Genomic DNA, 17,350 nt, shown 5'->3' on the forward strand with positions numbered 1-17,350 from the left:
ATAATGCACGCAAACCAGAAAAGCCTGAACATAGCCAGGTCAAAAACATAATGTTCTAGCAACAAATTATAAAGAGAAACATTAAACTTCAGCCCTAGATAGCTGTCCTGTTATTGATAACATAATAATGTTTAAAAGCCTTTGATCAGTTTTAACATATTTCTCTAAAAAATGAGCCAGGACCCATCCCTTTACAAAGAAATTATGAAATATGTGAGCTTTACATCGATATGCGAGACAATAGCAGCTCAACCCTCCCTCGCAGCCAATCTGATAAAGCATCTGGGTGAGATACTGGTTTGGGAAAGCTGCTACGGGAAAGATTCATGTCTCCTCAAAGGTGACGACAAGGTGGGAGTAACGTGGTGAAAAAAATGCACCCCACCCTCGGACATGCCATGAGTGTAAAATGTGTGTGTTTGCATGTGCTGCCCTGTTTCATGTCAAGCCAAGTCAGCCTGCATACAGCCTACGCCTCTTCTCCTGAGGTCCCACAATTATTAATCATTTGCATTCATTACTGAGGTGCAACATAGTTTATTTCTCAATGCTCTGGTGTGGCGACTTATATAAGCACATTGCAAATGATTTACCGGCTGATTTAGTTTTATCTGAGACCTTTTACAAAATGTATTTTCTATAGAAGCTGCAAAGAAATTGGAGATCTGAAGTTGGGCTTCACCCATATGACAACACGGTGAGGTCCGTAGATCCTAATGAAGAACTTACCGGGTCTTCTGGTTTTTGGCTGGCATCGTGGAGAGGCTCTTCAGGAAGGTGATCTCGCCGAATCAGAGTGAACTCCCGAATGAACACTGCATCCCCATCGTTGGCCCACACAGAAACCTGACAAACAAAGATACAGTTGATAAAAAACTTTATGTCAGTACAACTCTAGATCTGTGATCTGTGACAGAACTGCACGGAACAGCCAAGATATTCGTTCAGATTATGGATTTCCCTTTGTTTGGTATTGTTAAGGTGGATTCAAGATAGCATGTACATATCAGTCTACATCAGTCTAACCCCACAGACACAACATTTACTACCTCAGCTCTTTGCTGTGACATGTCAATGTGTCCGCCATATTGGCTTTGGCAAAACAGACCATTAATCTAACAAGTGAATAGGGAACTGTATTTGTACAGCATTAAAACTACTATAAGTTTTACATTTCATAGCCGACTCAGTTTCTCCAATCTTCTGGAGTTTATGGTATACAAAACTATTTGGTCTTCAGTAACCCGGTAGGATGAGACCCCGCCTCAGACTCAGACAGAGGAGTTTAAGTATCTCTGGATCTTGTTCAAGAGTAAGTGCAGCCGTTGCCCCATTACATAGAAAAGAGCCAGCTGAGGCATTTGGGCATCTGGATAGGATGCCACCTGGTCACCTCCCAATAGAGGTTTTTCAGGCACGTCCAACTGGGAGGAGGCCCTGGGGCAGACGCAGAATTTCCTGGAGGGATTAAATATCTCTTCTGGCCTGGGAACACCTTGGGAACCCCAGAAGGAGCTGGAGAGTGTCGCTGGCGAGAGGGATGTCTGGGTTTCCCTCCTGAACCTGGTAGTCAAGCAGTAGCCAATGAGAGATGCTCAAAAGAGGTTTGTTTGAATGTTAGGCCTATGCATTTCACTTACTGTAAACCTGTGTGGTTGGATTTATTTCTTTTCTCTGGTCCGTACTTCAACAGGAGTTTATGTAGCAATGCAGCCTAATGCAAAATACAAAATAATTTATTTTTAAATCATCTAATTATCATGATTAACAAAGCTGTAAAGAAGCCTTTCAGACAGAAGGTGGTAAGAGGTGTGATGTATAGTATAAAAAAGTAAGTCCATGTGATGTGTTTTTTTACATCATTATATGTAAATCACATCACATGGACTTTCTGAAGCAAAATGCTTGTGAGACATTGGAACGAGAAGGCTGGCATTTAAAGATGTCCACAGCAGTTGACATTTGTTCAACTCATTCCATCCACTTCATACAGAAATAACCCTGGCAAACAGAGATGTGAGAGTAAGTTTAAACCTTTGAACTTCTTGGTTAACATAAAGTGTTATGACTCCTGTCATTTTTCATGCATGAATATCATCACGAAGAGAATATGAGTGTGTGCAACATTGACAGCACAGTTTTTGTCTGTTTTTAAAGTTCATAACAGGTATTTTGTTACTTGCACCATAATGTTTCTATAAAATTTCAACACCATGCTCTTCAGTAATGTGTAGCCTAAATGAAATTAAGTAGAACCGCCGTTTCTCCTTGCAATCACTGAATGAGCCTTGTATGGTTTTTTTTATTTTTTGGTTTGTTGTCTTAACCACACATGCCTTACTGTATGATAAAGCAAATTGTTACAGGCTCTACCGGAATTCACAGAGCAAGAGATCTGATATTACAAGATGTAGTCACCCTTGTCTTCATGGGAGGTTGGTGGGGAGGAGTGAGGGGAATCTTGGACAGGCCCCATTAGCAGCACAGCAGGGCCCGCATTCTCGCAGATGCACAAATTCAGTGCAGGGGCCCTCAGCTGCTCTCTGTGGGTCATAAACACCCTGTAATGAACCGGGTCAACTGCCTGCCTCCTGGGCATGTGCCAAAGCAGTGCAAAACAGAGCGGGAAATGTGGGTTTGGGGCACTTTTTCACATTGTAGGGGGGCTGCAGGGTGTAAATAAAGTGGTGCTAAGCAACTGCAGCAAAACTTACCCCAGCTTTCTGTGGGAAAGACGCCTGGAATGGACTCAAATAAGACAAATGAAATCTAGTTTAAAGCCCAACAATCAGCACTGCTTAGCTGGAGTCACTTAGCTTATTGGCTTCTGTAACAACATGTAAGTCAATGTTGGCAATGGCATCCTCGTACAGGCAGATGTGGCAGCTGCGGCGCCACATGTAACAATTTTCTTATTCTATTTCTAAAGATGAATAAAAGACAATGTACATGTGGAGTCTGCCAATCAGAAATGAGATGAATAAGTGTGAAGACTCGTCTAATATTTGTGAGAAAGCGGTGAAATACAGTGCTGGAAATGTAACAGGGCTCAACCATGTCTCAAAATGATCCAAAATCCATAAAGCGGATTCAGTGCATCTAACCTTTATCAAAATATAACCTCCTACTGAATGTCTGACTACACACTAAGATTTCAACAAATACAACGAGCATTGCAGTGATGCATGTCCTCTGTGCAAAAGATACTGAAAATGAAAATATTGCACGAGTCAGGGGAAAGCAAAAATAAGTCGAGCATGCAAACATTAAGGAATCTTTGCTGATATGTGTCAGCCGAGATGTTCTTGCTCAAGACTAAATTAAGGCCGGGGTGGAATGAACATGCAGATTATGACTTTCCTCAAGAGACCTTTTCACCACCAAGCCAGAAATCATTTTCGCACAATTTCATTGTCTTCAAGTAACATGAAATCTGCATCTATCCTCAAAAAATGCTGAGTGCTGGAATGAGAGAGAGCTTCAGACTAATGGCGCATGGCAGCTACACTCTACTTCGCTTGAGTCTTAAAATCTATAAAACTCATTTCCTTAGGAAAACAAGCTGGCTGTTCAGTGCCAGTGTCCAACATCCTGTGCACCTCTACTGGACTAAGAAATTAGGAACTGGCAGAGGTTTTGTTTTTTTTTGTTTTTTCAAACGGAGCAAGTACGGAGCTCTTTCGAACAAAATGTTTACTTATAGGTGTACAGTATATGTACTGTACTTTTTCATAAAAATGTAGAATGAAACTACGTTTTATGATATGATTGGAACTAAATCCCTGCCTTGGTTAGAAGAAAACTTCCTTTCAGAAAACAAATAATTATATTCTGTACCTCAGATGACAAAATCCCTACATCCTTTCCACTTTCAACTTGGCAAACATTTATCTTCACTTGTTGATCTATTTGACCCCGCAGTCTAAACTCCTTCCCATCTTTCCTTTCTGGAAGCATCTCTGGGAAGCTCTTTTTATAACCAGGAAAGTGACTGCCATTTGTCATTTTACCAAAAAACAATTGCCAATTATTGATATCATCATCATCTAGGCATTCCTGGGTAAAAACATATTGCACCACATTGTACTCTAAGTCAAGTTGTCTGAGAAGTAATTAGTAACTAGATCTCTCCTTGGCTGTTTTCAGGCTACTTAAAATGTCTAACCTGTGACAGTAGACTCTGTTCAATCATAAGTCTTTTGGAGAACCTGATTCTGTGACAGAAAAATTACACAGGAAAACTTGCTATCTCAGCACTGGCAGCATAATGTTTCAAAGCAACCCACCAAAAACAGTCTGTAGAGTCTGACAGTCAAGAAAAGAAAACAGGTGTCATTATCAGTAAAGGGTATCAGATGGCCTCAAGTTTAACTTTAAGCTCGACTTTCTTCTTTTGGACTAGCTGCTAACTTAATTATCTATAACAACTGAAGTTAAATTCTAGTTATGTACAAAGTTTTAAGACACACTTAAATCTTAGGGTAATTCGCTGAAGGTTGCCTTTGGCCAGGGCCACCTGAACTAGCTTGGGAGGGCTGCAGGAAGATAAAATATTCCTATTTTCAAATATTTTCTGTCCTTCTTAAGATTTGTGCTGCATTTTTAATACAGTTTAGTTTCATTCCTGCTTAGTGCCTGTTGTGCAATCACAAGTGGCAAGAGAAATCAGTAAATGCACCAAAACTTGAATTTTAGTTTTGTCCCCCAAACAAGACAATGCAGAAGAAACTGAAACTTTCAAAGTTTACACTCGCATTCAGTTTATTACTCTATTAGCAGTGTAACTCTATGTGGCATTAAGTTTTCTGCAAACCAAACTTTTCCAAACTACAACCATGTCTGTGAAAAGTTTATAGCTTTTCAACATGAAGTGTCTTTATCCTATTAGAGTTTTTACATTCATGCACTAATGTTTGAGTTAATTTCAAATATATGTGACAAAGTTTAAGAAAACACACATATTTAAAGGAACCAACACAAACTAGCATCCCATTTTCAGGAAATGATATGTTAGGTTCTAATGTAGTGCACATGCGTGCATTAATGCCACTAAAGGGCAAAGCAAAAGTTAAACAGGGCACCAGGCCAGTGATTCATTAACCTCCAAGGCGAGTTGGATTTCAAAGAGCACCTCTGCACCAGCGAGGAGAAGAGGAAGTGAACTCAGGGGCAAGTCAGGTCTTCAAAAGAAGATAATCAACAGTAATAACATCCAATCTGATATTATAATTGAGCATGCCTATAACATGGTGCCAACTTCCACTGTGAAAAAAGAGTGACTTGTGCCATGCTACACTAATCCAAAACCTTGTGTTTCCTCCAGTGCTGCCTTTGATTAGTAAGAGTCTGTCCAGTGTTTAGACAAGGACACCCCTTTTTCAGCACTGGCTCCTATTTTTCGTAATCCACTTTCAGTAGGTTTCACTTAACACATTTTGAAGGAGGAAACACTGTGGCCTTCTTTTCCTCTCCTTCTCTGCTGTGTCTGAGTCTTAACATACCTCAGAAAACACCTCGGAGAGTGAAAGACGCAGTGTGAAAGATGGAGAAAAATAACTTTTCTGGTAATGATTTTCACTTCAAAAATGCACACAAAATATCCCACAACAGCTCGTGACAAAGCTTACTGAGAAAAGTAAATAAAACCGAAACACTGTGTTCATCACATTCTTTAATTTCTGATGGATTATTTAGTTATCTAAAGTTTTCCCTCTGGCAACCTTTGAAGATATACCAGCTCCCTAATTTTCTGTGCCAGATTTCTTTCATCTTGATATACTACAATGTCTCCCAAGTGCAGTCTGTCCCATGAACATGCAGAGAAGAGTGGCAAAGAACTCAGCTTGTCTACATTGCTGTAATCTTCAACTCCCACCACTTCTCATCTGGAACAGTGCTAGAAATGAGAAGCCTCAGGGGAGGGGAAAAAAGTCCACCTCTGATAGATGAAAAATTTTCCTGGCACTGTCATCACATCCCTTTGCGTTCACGCTCTGTTTCTCCTGTGTTGTAATGCCTCATAATGATGCGTGGCACCTTTCAATGATGCATGAGCATTTCATTGAAACGGCTTTTCAAAGTCCTCATGAGGCAGCCCATTTACTTATAATTTGATGTGTTTCATGGTGAAAAAGGATACTAGTGCTGAACGTAATGCTGACAAAGATCAATTAAGTGTAATCCAAATAGAAGAGAAAAGGACAGCACTGTAAACCATTTTATAGGGTTAGTAACTGGATTTTATTTTTATATATGTATGAATATGTGGAGCAATGTCAAATTCATGGCCAAACTCTGCTCAAACCCAACTTTAAACTAGTTCTACAGCTAAGCTAGCAGCAATGTTGAGCTTTACTTAAGCACTGAAGAGCTAAGTTCTAATGCCAGCATGCTAACGCAGTCATGATATGCAGTATGTTCACAGTTTTAATTTGCCATGGTACCAGGATAACTATGCGCTAATGCAAAATGCACTTGATACTTATCACGTGCACTACAGTTCACCATAAGTTTTAATGAATAAGCAGAAGTATGCACCTTTTTAGTCAGTTCATGTTGTCATTCAGTTAACTGCACGACAACAATTATATTGACTAATGAACAACTTTAGAGGATGTATTACTCCAGACAACATGAACATCATACTTAAACCAGAGGAATTGATGATAATACAGCTGAGCTACAAACCATTTTGATGTATGTGAGTAATTTGTGGAAAACTAACCAGAGCGAAAACCTAAAGGGAGAAACACAAAACTGACAAAAACATGGCTTCTGTATTTTTTCATGTTAGCTGGATTGTGAAGTCCAATATCTTGCTCACACTTTTTAAAGAAATCTAAAACAAGGTAGAGACTCTGTCTATCCATTCACAAATTCATTCACACTGAGGATAAGATCTTCAAAAAGAACATCTGTGATACGGTACACAGAACAGGCACAGTGGCAATACTGATTTACATCTACATAAGTTCACCTAGTGGACATGTCTTTGGGCAGTGGGAAGGAATCCATATGCATCTGACGACCTAAATCTGAGATATGGTTACAGCTCGATTTGGCCATTTAATTGGACCACCATCTTTTACTTTTACAACTTTACATGCATGAGAGCAGAATCAAGTTAATATCTGAAGTATGTCTGACACCACAATGCTGTGGACTGTGTGAGAAAAAGTTCAAGACATTCCGGAGCTTGTAACTTTCTCTGTGGGAGATCATCGTACACGCAAGTAAAGCTAAATTCACTGCACAGACGTTGTCTTTAATTTACTTCAGTGGTGAATTTGTCAAATGACAGTGTGGTTATAAAATCTGGATCTTATTACAGAAAAGGTACAGTCTGGAAATGCTTTAAGTGACCACCAGTTAATACAGTGGACTGATTTTCATACACAATTTCTGACACGGTCTGACAGCTTTATTGGGATTTGGCTGTATCAATATACGCTTGTTCTTTACTTTTTTTACAAAAAGATGGAACCTTGGTGCATGTGCAGAGCACCAACATTGGGCGTATGCATGCAGAGTGATTCAAACCCTTCCTGCATTACCTGCATGTTTTAGTCTGGCTTTTTCAAGTTCATATAATTTCATTTGAACTACCTTGTTTATGTTCATTTTTAAAGTCCTGTTTGGGTCAGACTTACACAATAATTATTTTTTTTCTAGTGTTTATGTTAACATGTTTAGTACTTTATTTCCACATGGGGATAATAGTACAAAATGTCAAAGTGGGGAAGACTACCTCTCCAAATATGTCTTTATTTGTTTCCTTCCTGCAGTTTTTTGTGCAGTCAGATCCTCGCACATGCATAATTAGCATCCTGCATAGCCTTATATGGATTAGAGAAGGAAGATGACAGTTGCTAACCCTTATGTTAATTAGGTGCACAATGCCCATATATAGCCACCACTGGCAAAAGCAAAGGATCATCCGGACGTCAGAAAGATAACATCATGACAATAAAGATTTCTACTGGTCCATAGTTCTTGAACTCATCCTATAAACTTGAGAAAGCAAGTGCTGGTGGCGTCAATATCCCCAATAAACTCAAGACTTTGACCATTGAGCACTTAGTTTTAAGCTGCAAACTTACTTCACTTCACCAGCTGCATGACAGATTGCGCAGTCCTGTTTGAACACTGGACACAACCAAAACCAAGAGGAAGCTTGAATGGGAGAAATTTACTTTTGTTAGTTAAAAGCCATGGCTGTGAAACAGATCATATCACCTAGACACGACAGCCACCAATCTGCCCAGAGCAGGAGCAGACATGTAGAGGAAGCCCAAAGATGTCAGAATGCAAGGAAGAGGAGCTCCAAAGACTTTTACCCTCCACTGATGGCCTTTGTAAGAAGCAGGCTGCACATCAGGATGATGACAATGGCAACAAAAACTCTGTTAACTGGACATGAATACATTCTGGACACCTGATAGGAACTTGGGGAGAACGTGTTTGCCTTGATAGTCTTCGAATGAACAAATGAGAAGAAAGAGGTGAGAGCTACAGTTCAACACTACCTCTAATTAATATAACAAAACTTGGTGAAAAATCAAAGAAATGTCTGATATCTAATGTTTATATAATGCAGTATAATATCAAATAATTATAAAAAAAAAAACGGTTACAAAGGTAGTCTATCTGTGCAAAACTATATATTCTGCTTCTGTTATTTAATTATATTTTGTACATATATATATATATGTGTGTGTGTGTGTGTGTGTGTGTGTATACATTCACAATGATGCTGATGCAAGTATTTGTGTGAGAGTTTATCTTTACCATCAATAGCAGAGTAATAAAATTGCAACAAGGCCAGGATTATAAAAACAAATGCAAACAAGTCAAACGTAAGCAAGTGCCTGAGTGACGTAGGCTGTAAACCTAAAAGTACAGTGACTCATGGCTGGACTTGAACCTGTCATATACTGTCAGATTTCTTAGCAAAATGTAGACACACAAACTGAGTGATAGGATGTATAAGAAGCTGTGTTCATGTTTCCCTCGTATCTTCTTTCAGGTGTTTGTCATCCGATTGGGAGTTTCAGCAAGACATCCAACAGACTCAACTGTTACCGTCTGCCAGTGTGACTGCTGATCATATGCATGTGAAACTGTGAATACACCCATTTGTCCGTGTTTTTATTTTCTACTGTTTGTCTGGCTCTGGGTTGTGAGGCAACAGTTTATTCAGACCCACCCAGATCTCCCTCTCTCTGGCTACCTTCCCCGGCCTTCCACATGCTCTTGATCTGCAACAGACTTCATCCTGGTTGGACAAGCCAGACACATCTCACATAGGAGGCATTCAGAAGGCATCACAGACAGATGCCTGAACCACCTAAATCAGCTCCTTTAATGAGGAGTAACAGTGCCTGAGACCCCTCCTGAATGACTGAGCCTTTAAGTAAGGATGAGCCAAAGCTTTAAATATGACATGAAAAGACAAATCAACCCAAAAATGGGGATTTAAAGACTTTGTAGATATGTGTATCCATTTTTATGTCATGCTTAATAAACTGTACTGGAGGATGGTTTGACATGATGTGAAAATATGTAGTTTTGAGACTCTTTGTGCTAAGCTACACAAATGTCCTCTCGGTTTGCAGCTCTTTACTTTACACACAGACAAGAGAGCAAGAAAATAAATAAAGCACATACATAGGGACATACAGACTTATCAAATACTATTATTTAACCATTTTTCATATGACATTTCTTTGTGCTTCAGTGTTCAGACAGAGAGAGATGGTTGTGTTGTTTTCCAGTTCTGTGTTGCACATAATGGAAGCTGAACCCCAGCTCTGTATTCACCCACTGTAATATGATACGGATTATGGAAAAGATGACCTAAACACAACAGGACAGTAATTATGTGTTAACAGAAAATTGAATAAAAGAGCCTATAGAGCCTTTGGTAGGTTACATAGATATGCTCCAACGCCAACCATAAGTAATGTTTTTGGTTTCTGAGGTCCACAAACTGTTTCTCGTTCATCTGCAAAAGGCAACAGGATAACTCATCTGAAGAGACCATCATCGATCATTTTACTCAACAGTTGTCACCAGACATTTTTCTTCAATCATCCAATGGATTTTACAAGAGTCCCTTCCAACTGCAAAATATCAAACTGCAATGCAAACACAGACCAAATACTGTAATGCTCACACCGGCTGTGCCTTTACAATAAATCATGACTCTTCACTCCTCAACTGGCCACAACCTGAATGCAACCTGAGCACTTGACTAGTCCAACAAGCAACATTAGCAAGTAGCATATTTCCGGCAAAGTGAAAAGATTAGTCCACCTGCTGACCATGTGTGAGACCTTAGGGATTCATTGTTGAGTTTCTAATATAGTGACGGGATAATTTTGTAGTAGGACAACCCAATGGCTAAACTCCTGGCTTGCCATGCAGTTACTACATATCGAGCTGGCAATCTAGCACGAAAGCCTTTAGCCAGCAGGAGCTTTGCTGCCAATGTAAAAAAGGGCTTCCAAAAAAGCCCTGTCTGCTTAAAGAATGGCTTGTAGCGGTGAAACAATGCCTGTACCAGAACACGTAAGACAAGAAAACCAAGTCTGCAACTATAATAATGATTATAATAATGATAGTTAGAAAGGAATTCTATAGGAACTCTCAGCAGCAGCGGTGAGGGTGTTGATTTGACAAAGAAAAACAGCAGAGTACATAGATCCTCTTAAAGCTGCTGAGAGAAAGCTCAGGGGCAAAGCAGCAAAATGTCACTTTTGATTGAATGTTTACAGACCTCCTTGGAGAGCTGGTTAGCAGGTTTTCTGTCTATACAGACACTAAAGCTGCTTGGAAGAACATAAATAACTTTAGATTGACAGGTTTGCAATGATGAAAACATTGAACTAACCATCAAAGAAGCCAAATATTTAAATAAATCCCCAAATAGATTACCAAATAAAAAAGCTACAATGTACTTTCTGTTGGCATTTTTATCATATTTTGATTCTGAATTAAGCTTTCACTGGTGTTTTTGAAGTCTCAGTAGTTGATATCTTCATATGAATAATAAAGAATAAAAAGTGTCACACAGATTTAAGACCCAACTCTGTCTTCTCAGTCAGCTTGAGAGACAGTTTTCAAGAACTTCCTGTTTTGACTAAAAACTAAAGCTGCTTACAACTGAGACATAACTTCTAGACGTGTGCCAAACAAAGTTAAAGTAACATGACAAGGGCCACTGCCGACCCTGAAGATCTTACTGTATATCCCAGCTGCAAGAATCAATTACAGCCCTGGTGGACTCCCACAAAGATGCCAGTGAGAGCATAGAGGGGAAAACCACGTTCAGACAAATCAAATCGAATCAAAATTGATTTATAAAGCAGATTTAAAATAACCACTGTACGGAACATGATACATAGCCAAATAAAGCTACAAAATAAAAGCAGAGACAGATTGAAAGTGAAAAAAGAAAAAACAGCGTCAAACTTAATAAAAATGACTTCCTTTAAAAACTAAGAAAAGACAATGAAAATACTTAAGAGTTAAATGCAGTTAAAGGTCAAGGAGAACAAATATTTCTTCAGCTGTGTCTTAAACCTATCAATCGAAAGGGCACGTTTAATTGACAGTGAAAGGCCTTATTAACTAACCTCGACAGGGGAACAGCTAAAAGAATCGGCGACTAAAAAAGGCGACTGGAGTTTGAGTAAGTGTAGAGAAGTTCAGAAACATACTTGAGGTACCAGTCCAGGTAAAGCTTTAAAAACATCCATCCATCCATTTTCTATACCTGCTTAATTGGGTTGGGTCATGGGGGGCTGGAGTCTAGCCCGGTGGTCATCAGGTGGGAGGTGGGGTACACCCTGGACAGGTCACCAGTTTATCACAGGGCCACACAGAGACAAACAATCATGCATGCTCGCTCCTAAGGACAATTTTAGAGTCACCAATTAACCTAACATGCATGTTTTTGGACGGTGGGAGGAAGCTGGATTACCTGGAGAGAATCCATACATACATGGGGAGAACATGCAAACTCCACACAGAAGGTCCCCAGGTGGGGATTGAACATGGAACCCTCTCACTGTGAGGTGACAGTGCTAACCACCTGCAGCCCCCTTTAAAAACATACAAAAGTATTTTAAAATCAATTCTGGAGCAATGAAAGAGTGATTCTTTCTGTTTCTTTTTGGATACTGGCTGCTGAACTCTGAAACAGCTGCAGATGGGCTAATAGAGGCTGACTGATACCCAGGTACAAGCAGTTATTATAATCCATCTTTAAGTTGATCAAGACTGTAATAACTGTCTTCACGTCATTACTAGAAATAATTCATTTCAGTTTGGCATAGTTTCTATATTGGAAAAAACAACTTTTTACAACTGAATTTATCCGTGTCATTTTACCTCCAGAGGACAGTTTTGGATAGAAATTACCACTGTGGAGTCCTCAGGATTTAAGGACCAGTAGATGTGTATATCATCTGTATAGCAATAGAATGAGATATTATGTTTTACCGAAAATGTAGCCTAAGGGAAGTATATACAGAGCAAATAAGATTGGTTCTCCACAAGTGAGTTGGGCTGTTGAGGAGGACAAATTCTCTATCCTAAAAGAGAAAGTCCTGTCGGTTAAATAGCAGGTAAAGCCCTGCAGGAATTGGAACCTTGAATGCCAACCTGGTCTTTAAGATGATTTGAAGGAATATGATTGTCAGCTATATCAAAAGCTGAACTGAGATCAGAAAAATCCAAATGGCACATATCTAAAGGCAAGAGCAAGTCTCTGGAGACTTTGAGTAGAGTTCATTCATTCATCCATGACATTGCTGTCTAAAAAGAGAAGCTGTGCAAAGATGTTTTTTTCTAAAATTTTGGACCAAAATGGAAGCTTGGAAATTAGTCTGTAGTTATTCATAACAGATTGATCTAAACTGGCCTTTTTAACGACAGGTTGGATTGTTGTATGCTTAAAACAGTTCCATTAACAAGACTTCTATGAAAGCAATAGATGCTCCAACAGACTCCACAACTTGATAGTGATTCATCAAGATTACAAGCATTTGGAATAGACCATACCCTCTTCCCGTAAGAAAAGCTAATAGGCAAAACACACTCAACCAGAGGAAGGCTTTTTGGAATTTTAAATTACAGGCCACTAGCCAGGCCTGAATGAGGAGTCAGATTTCACTGTTTGTTGGAAACATCTTTGTGAACAGTAATAATATTGGTTCATTCTTGCAATTTGACTGTTTGCATTTTTTTGATGTTCTAATTCTTTCAAAAATGTGTGGGACACAAACTTAAAATCCCTCTAAAATAGCAGAGCAAGAGAAATCTAGAGGGGGGCCGTAAAAGGATGGCTGGATATTAGGTCATATTATAATTGAAACTTTAGTAAATCCTCACAATGGTTGTCAACGGTTGGCTCAGGACAGAGCGGAGAAGCAGTGTTGAGAACAGAATTAATAGTCTGAAAAAGAACTTTAGGACTGTGATAGTTTTTAGATATTATGGAGGCAAACTAATTGGCTCTTGCAGCTTTTGTAGCTTGCTGATTGTTAGTCCAACAGCTTTTAAATATCTCTTATGAGACCTATAGTTTTGGGGGGTTTTTTTTCGTGAAATGTCACAATTCAGCCATGGCTGAGCTCTGAATCTGTTTTTTTTTTTTCTTCTAGTAAAACCCACAAAGCTCAGGATATCTCCACAGATATCATTTGGTTACTCTCAATATGAAGTGGATGGGGATTATTAATGCTTTTGAACTAAGACGAGGTTCTGAAGGGACGAGAAGTCAATTATAGTGCATTCATTAATGACGCCAGAGGAATGATCCGGTAAGTGAGAACTGGGAGTAGTCTCACTCAGTCATTCTCCAGAGTTCTGAAGCTGGGTAAAGTCCCCCAGAAGTCCAGGTCAAATGCTGTGGAGATTTGTTTTCACAGCCAGCCTTTTCAAAATATGTGTGCGATGCAATAGCTCTCCTTTAAGATGTCCACTGATACAGTTAGTGTCTTCCATCATTTCCCTCTTAACAAAAAAGACACTTGTGTTTCTGCCTACCACCTCTACTCATGATGGATGACTTGACCCTTTTATGGTTGAGTCCACCATGAAGCACAGACGGGACGATTATGCAAGACTCTGAAACTCAAGCAGAAAAGGCAGACAAACCATGATCAAGTCACGTTCTCACAGGAGGGGATACTAAAATCATCTGTCTTATGCTCCATGGTCTTACTGGTCTTTGGCAAAAAAATAAAAATAACAAATTGATTGACCAAATCCATCATGTAGCTTCCTACTGAGAGCAGCATCAAAATGTTATGAGTTACAGTATGGGGAAAAGATAAGTGGTCCATCTGGGAAAGGATGCGATTACACCATTATCCAGGCAGGATCAGAGTAAAATAAGCAGCACAGGATTATATTAAAAACCTCATATCTGTAACCCATTTGCTGCACTTTACATCCCATTTTGCGTGTTGATACAAAACATTATTAGGTGTCATAAATTTAGCACTGAAAAAAGCATCCCTACCCAACAGTGAGTGTGCAGCAGCTGTTTGACACCTCTCACTCGCAGCCTTTTAGTAGTCTGATCAATTCAACGGTGCATATGAATATCTTCCCTGAGGTGTTAACGAGCCGTGACGCAGACCTTTACCAGTGATGAAGCTGTGTGTGAGGCCAAGTGTGTAAACACAAGGCCGCCTGCCGTGACCAGAGCAGCTTAAGAGAGATGGATGGCACAGTAGTGTGTTTGAGAGAGCCATAACTAAGTAGTGGATTTCAGCTCATAGTTTCATTCAAAAATATAAAGTACACTGCACACACACACAAACACAACCATCTGTCGTCCTTCATCATATCAGTTCGTGGAAGGATTACAATAGACAGCTGGATGGCACAATTACAGCACAATGTTCCGCACATAGCAGGCCAACGGGTTCACCATTTAGTGCATGTGTGCTGCTGCAAGACTGATTTAAAACACCAGGGCTATTTCACACATAAAGGTGACTGTCACTAGATGATTGATGATAACTGTTTAAATCGGCTGTCTTATTGGCGCCTCTTTACTTTCCATTCAAGTCTTAGTCTTCAGCTGCTCACAAAGAAAAGGATGGCTTTCACTTTAGAGCTGAAGTTGAACTTTGTCAGCATTTTCTAAAAATATAATTTAAGACTTGAAAATGAAACAGTCCTATCAAGTTATTATGAGCAAATAAGTATGTATATGTTAAAGTAAAAAAAAAACTGCCAAAGTTTACACTTTGATGCTTATATCAGGTATGTCTTTCATGTCATATTGTAGTCTGTATCGTCTTTGTTTCTTAGATATGCAAAAAATACATATCAAATGAAGGAATATTGGAGGAAGTTTTGTCACAAACACGAATAAATCTGTAAAATAAGAAGAAAATGAATGAAAACATAAAAGGAGGAATTAATTAGATAATAAATGTATAAAACAATCCATCCATCCACATCAATATGTGGGTTTTTATCAATTTATGATCAAATTTTTAAATCTAACAGGTCATGTTGCGTCTACAGCGAAAAGCTCCTTCCAAAGCTCAGGCAAACACTTAGACAAGGCAAATCCTCTTCCCCAGAAACTGCGACCAGAGTCACGCTTCGCATGTACCGAACATAAACGTGTTGCGTCCTGTTGTCCTTGCAACCAACTTCATGCTGCAAGGACTTAACATTATTCCTGGGTCAGATGATCACATGATATTCACAGTCAAGAGGATAGCTTTACTGCCTTGGAACTTAAGCTTAGAGGTCAAGGATCAGAGTCTGGAAACTATACTTTTTAGTTTTGACAGTAGCTCCAAGAGCAGGAAACTAGTAAAAGCGATGCAGAGATGGGAAAAGAGAAGTTCAGCTGAGAATATTAAAGGCAAAGCAATGTGGGGGAGAGGATGAAGAAAAGATTGTATAGTTTCGAATATACAATTTAATTAAATGATATCGATACATGTATAAAAAACATTCCCCATTTACTTTTTCTTGTATTTTCCTTTATATTTCAACGTATCCAATTCTATTCCATCAGTAATTCCTCCATATGTTTCCTCATTAATTTATTCCAGATTTATTCTGTCTGGCACTCCTATCATACCCTACACGCTGAGAGTGTCAGTATTTGATATTTTGTATTTGTAAAATCTTCTGGTATATGAATATATGTTTAAAAAATCTGAAAACCATACTCTGAGCTTTTTATGAGTATAAGACATTAAAACACATCATTTATCCAATTTGTCAATGTGATATTATATGATATTTTTGATGGTCAAACATTAAGTAGCAGTGATCAAATGTTATCTTAATTCATCTATCATTCAAGTTAACCTGTCATCACAAGTCTGTGCAGCACTGTCATTGGCAAGGCCCCAAACTTGGATCCCCCCATAAAATGCAGGCAAGCAGTCCATGCCAGACCTCCCAGAAGACCAGTCCAGTTATAGCTGTTTTCTTTGTAACGGACAAAGAACAAACCTGGCAAGCTGTTGACCTGAGCTGTGACCATACATCACTGAGGGCTAAATTTATTAAACCTTTTGGGTGTTTAGCCAGGTGCTACAAAAGTTTTTCTGTTGTAGTGAAATAAGAGCAAGTGAAAAATTGCAATCTGTGAAGACCCCATTCTCACACCACAACACAAGCCAACAAATTTGTTCCACAGAGTTTCCAAAACTGTTTTCATTGACATCAACATGCACTATGAAAGCCCTGGTCTTCTCCAAAGTGCCGTCTGCGGTTACCACTGAATTACTGTGACATTCCTGCTTCCAAATTAAGCCCCTCATTTGTGGACATGCGCAACCATCTAACAATGTTAATTTCCATATTTCTGTGGCATTCTCTGGCCCTGATCTCATCTGTCTGGCTGCGAGTCAAATAATGAAATGCTGCTCTCTCTGTAGCATTGCATCTTTAGATACTCAGCTGCAAAATCCAACATCCATTCTTCAATTGTGTACAACGTTGTTGGAAGCCAGCTGCACACTGGGCACAATGTGGAAAGAATTTTGGATGTTTAGCAGCAAGCTGAGCTTTCTGCCAGATACTAAACTTATTTTCAGTTGCCTTTCTTTGGTGTGTGCACAATGGTGTCCACATCCTTCATCAGTCAGGAGGTGTAGCCACAGTTGTACTGTATCAAATGATAAGAAAGGTATGGTGTAGAGTTTATTTTGAAGCATTTTTATAGATTACAGACCCCACACTCATTGTATTACAGCCCGTGTAAACTTTCTTTTCACTGGGTTTATTACATTGTGTCTCTGCCTCCCTGTTTAATGAGATACTGAGGATTAAACTTAGATACTGATCAATTTAATGAGTA

General features: G+C 39.2%; 1 protein-coding gene across 1 annotated transcript in view; it reads right to left on the reverse strand.

The window, feature by feature from the left end:
* The window catches only part of LOC140281757 (ADAMTS-like protein 1), an 89,926-nt gene that overhangs the window by 48,037 nt on the left and 24,539 nt on the right, over positions 1–17,350 (reverse strand). The window contains exon 2 of the mRNA XM_072376247.1: positions 730–846. Coding sequence (XP_072232348.1) covers positions 730–846 — 117 coding nt within the window. The remainder of the gene's footprint in view (positions 1–729; positions 847–17,350) is intronic.

Source organism: Leuresthes tenuis, unplaced genomic scaffold (genome assembly GCF_036924035.1).
Source record: "Leuresthes tenuis unplaced genomic scaffold, fLeuTen1.0.hap1 SCAF_22, whole genome shotgun sequence".
NCBI lineage: Eukaryota > Metazoa > Chordata > Actinopteri > Atheriniformes > Atherinopsidae > Leuresthes > Leuresthes tenuis.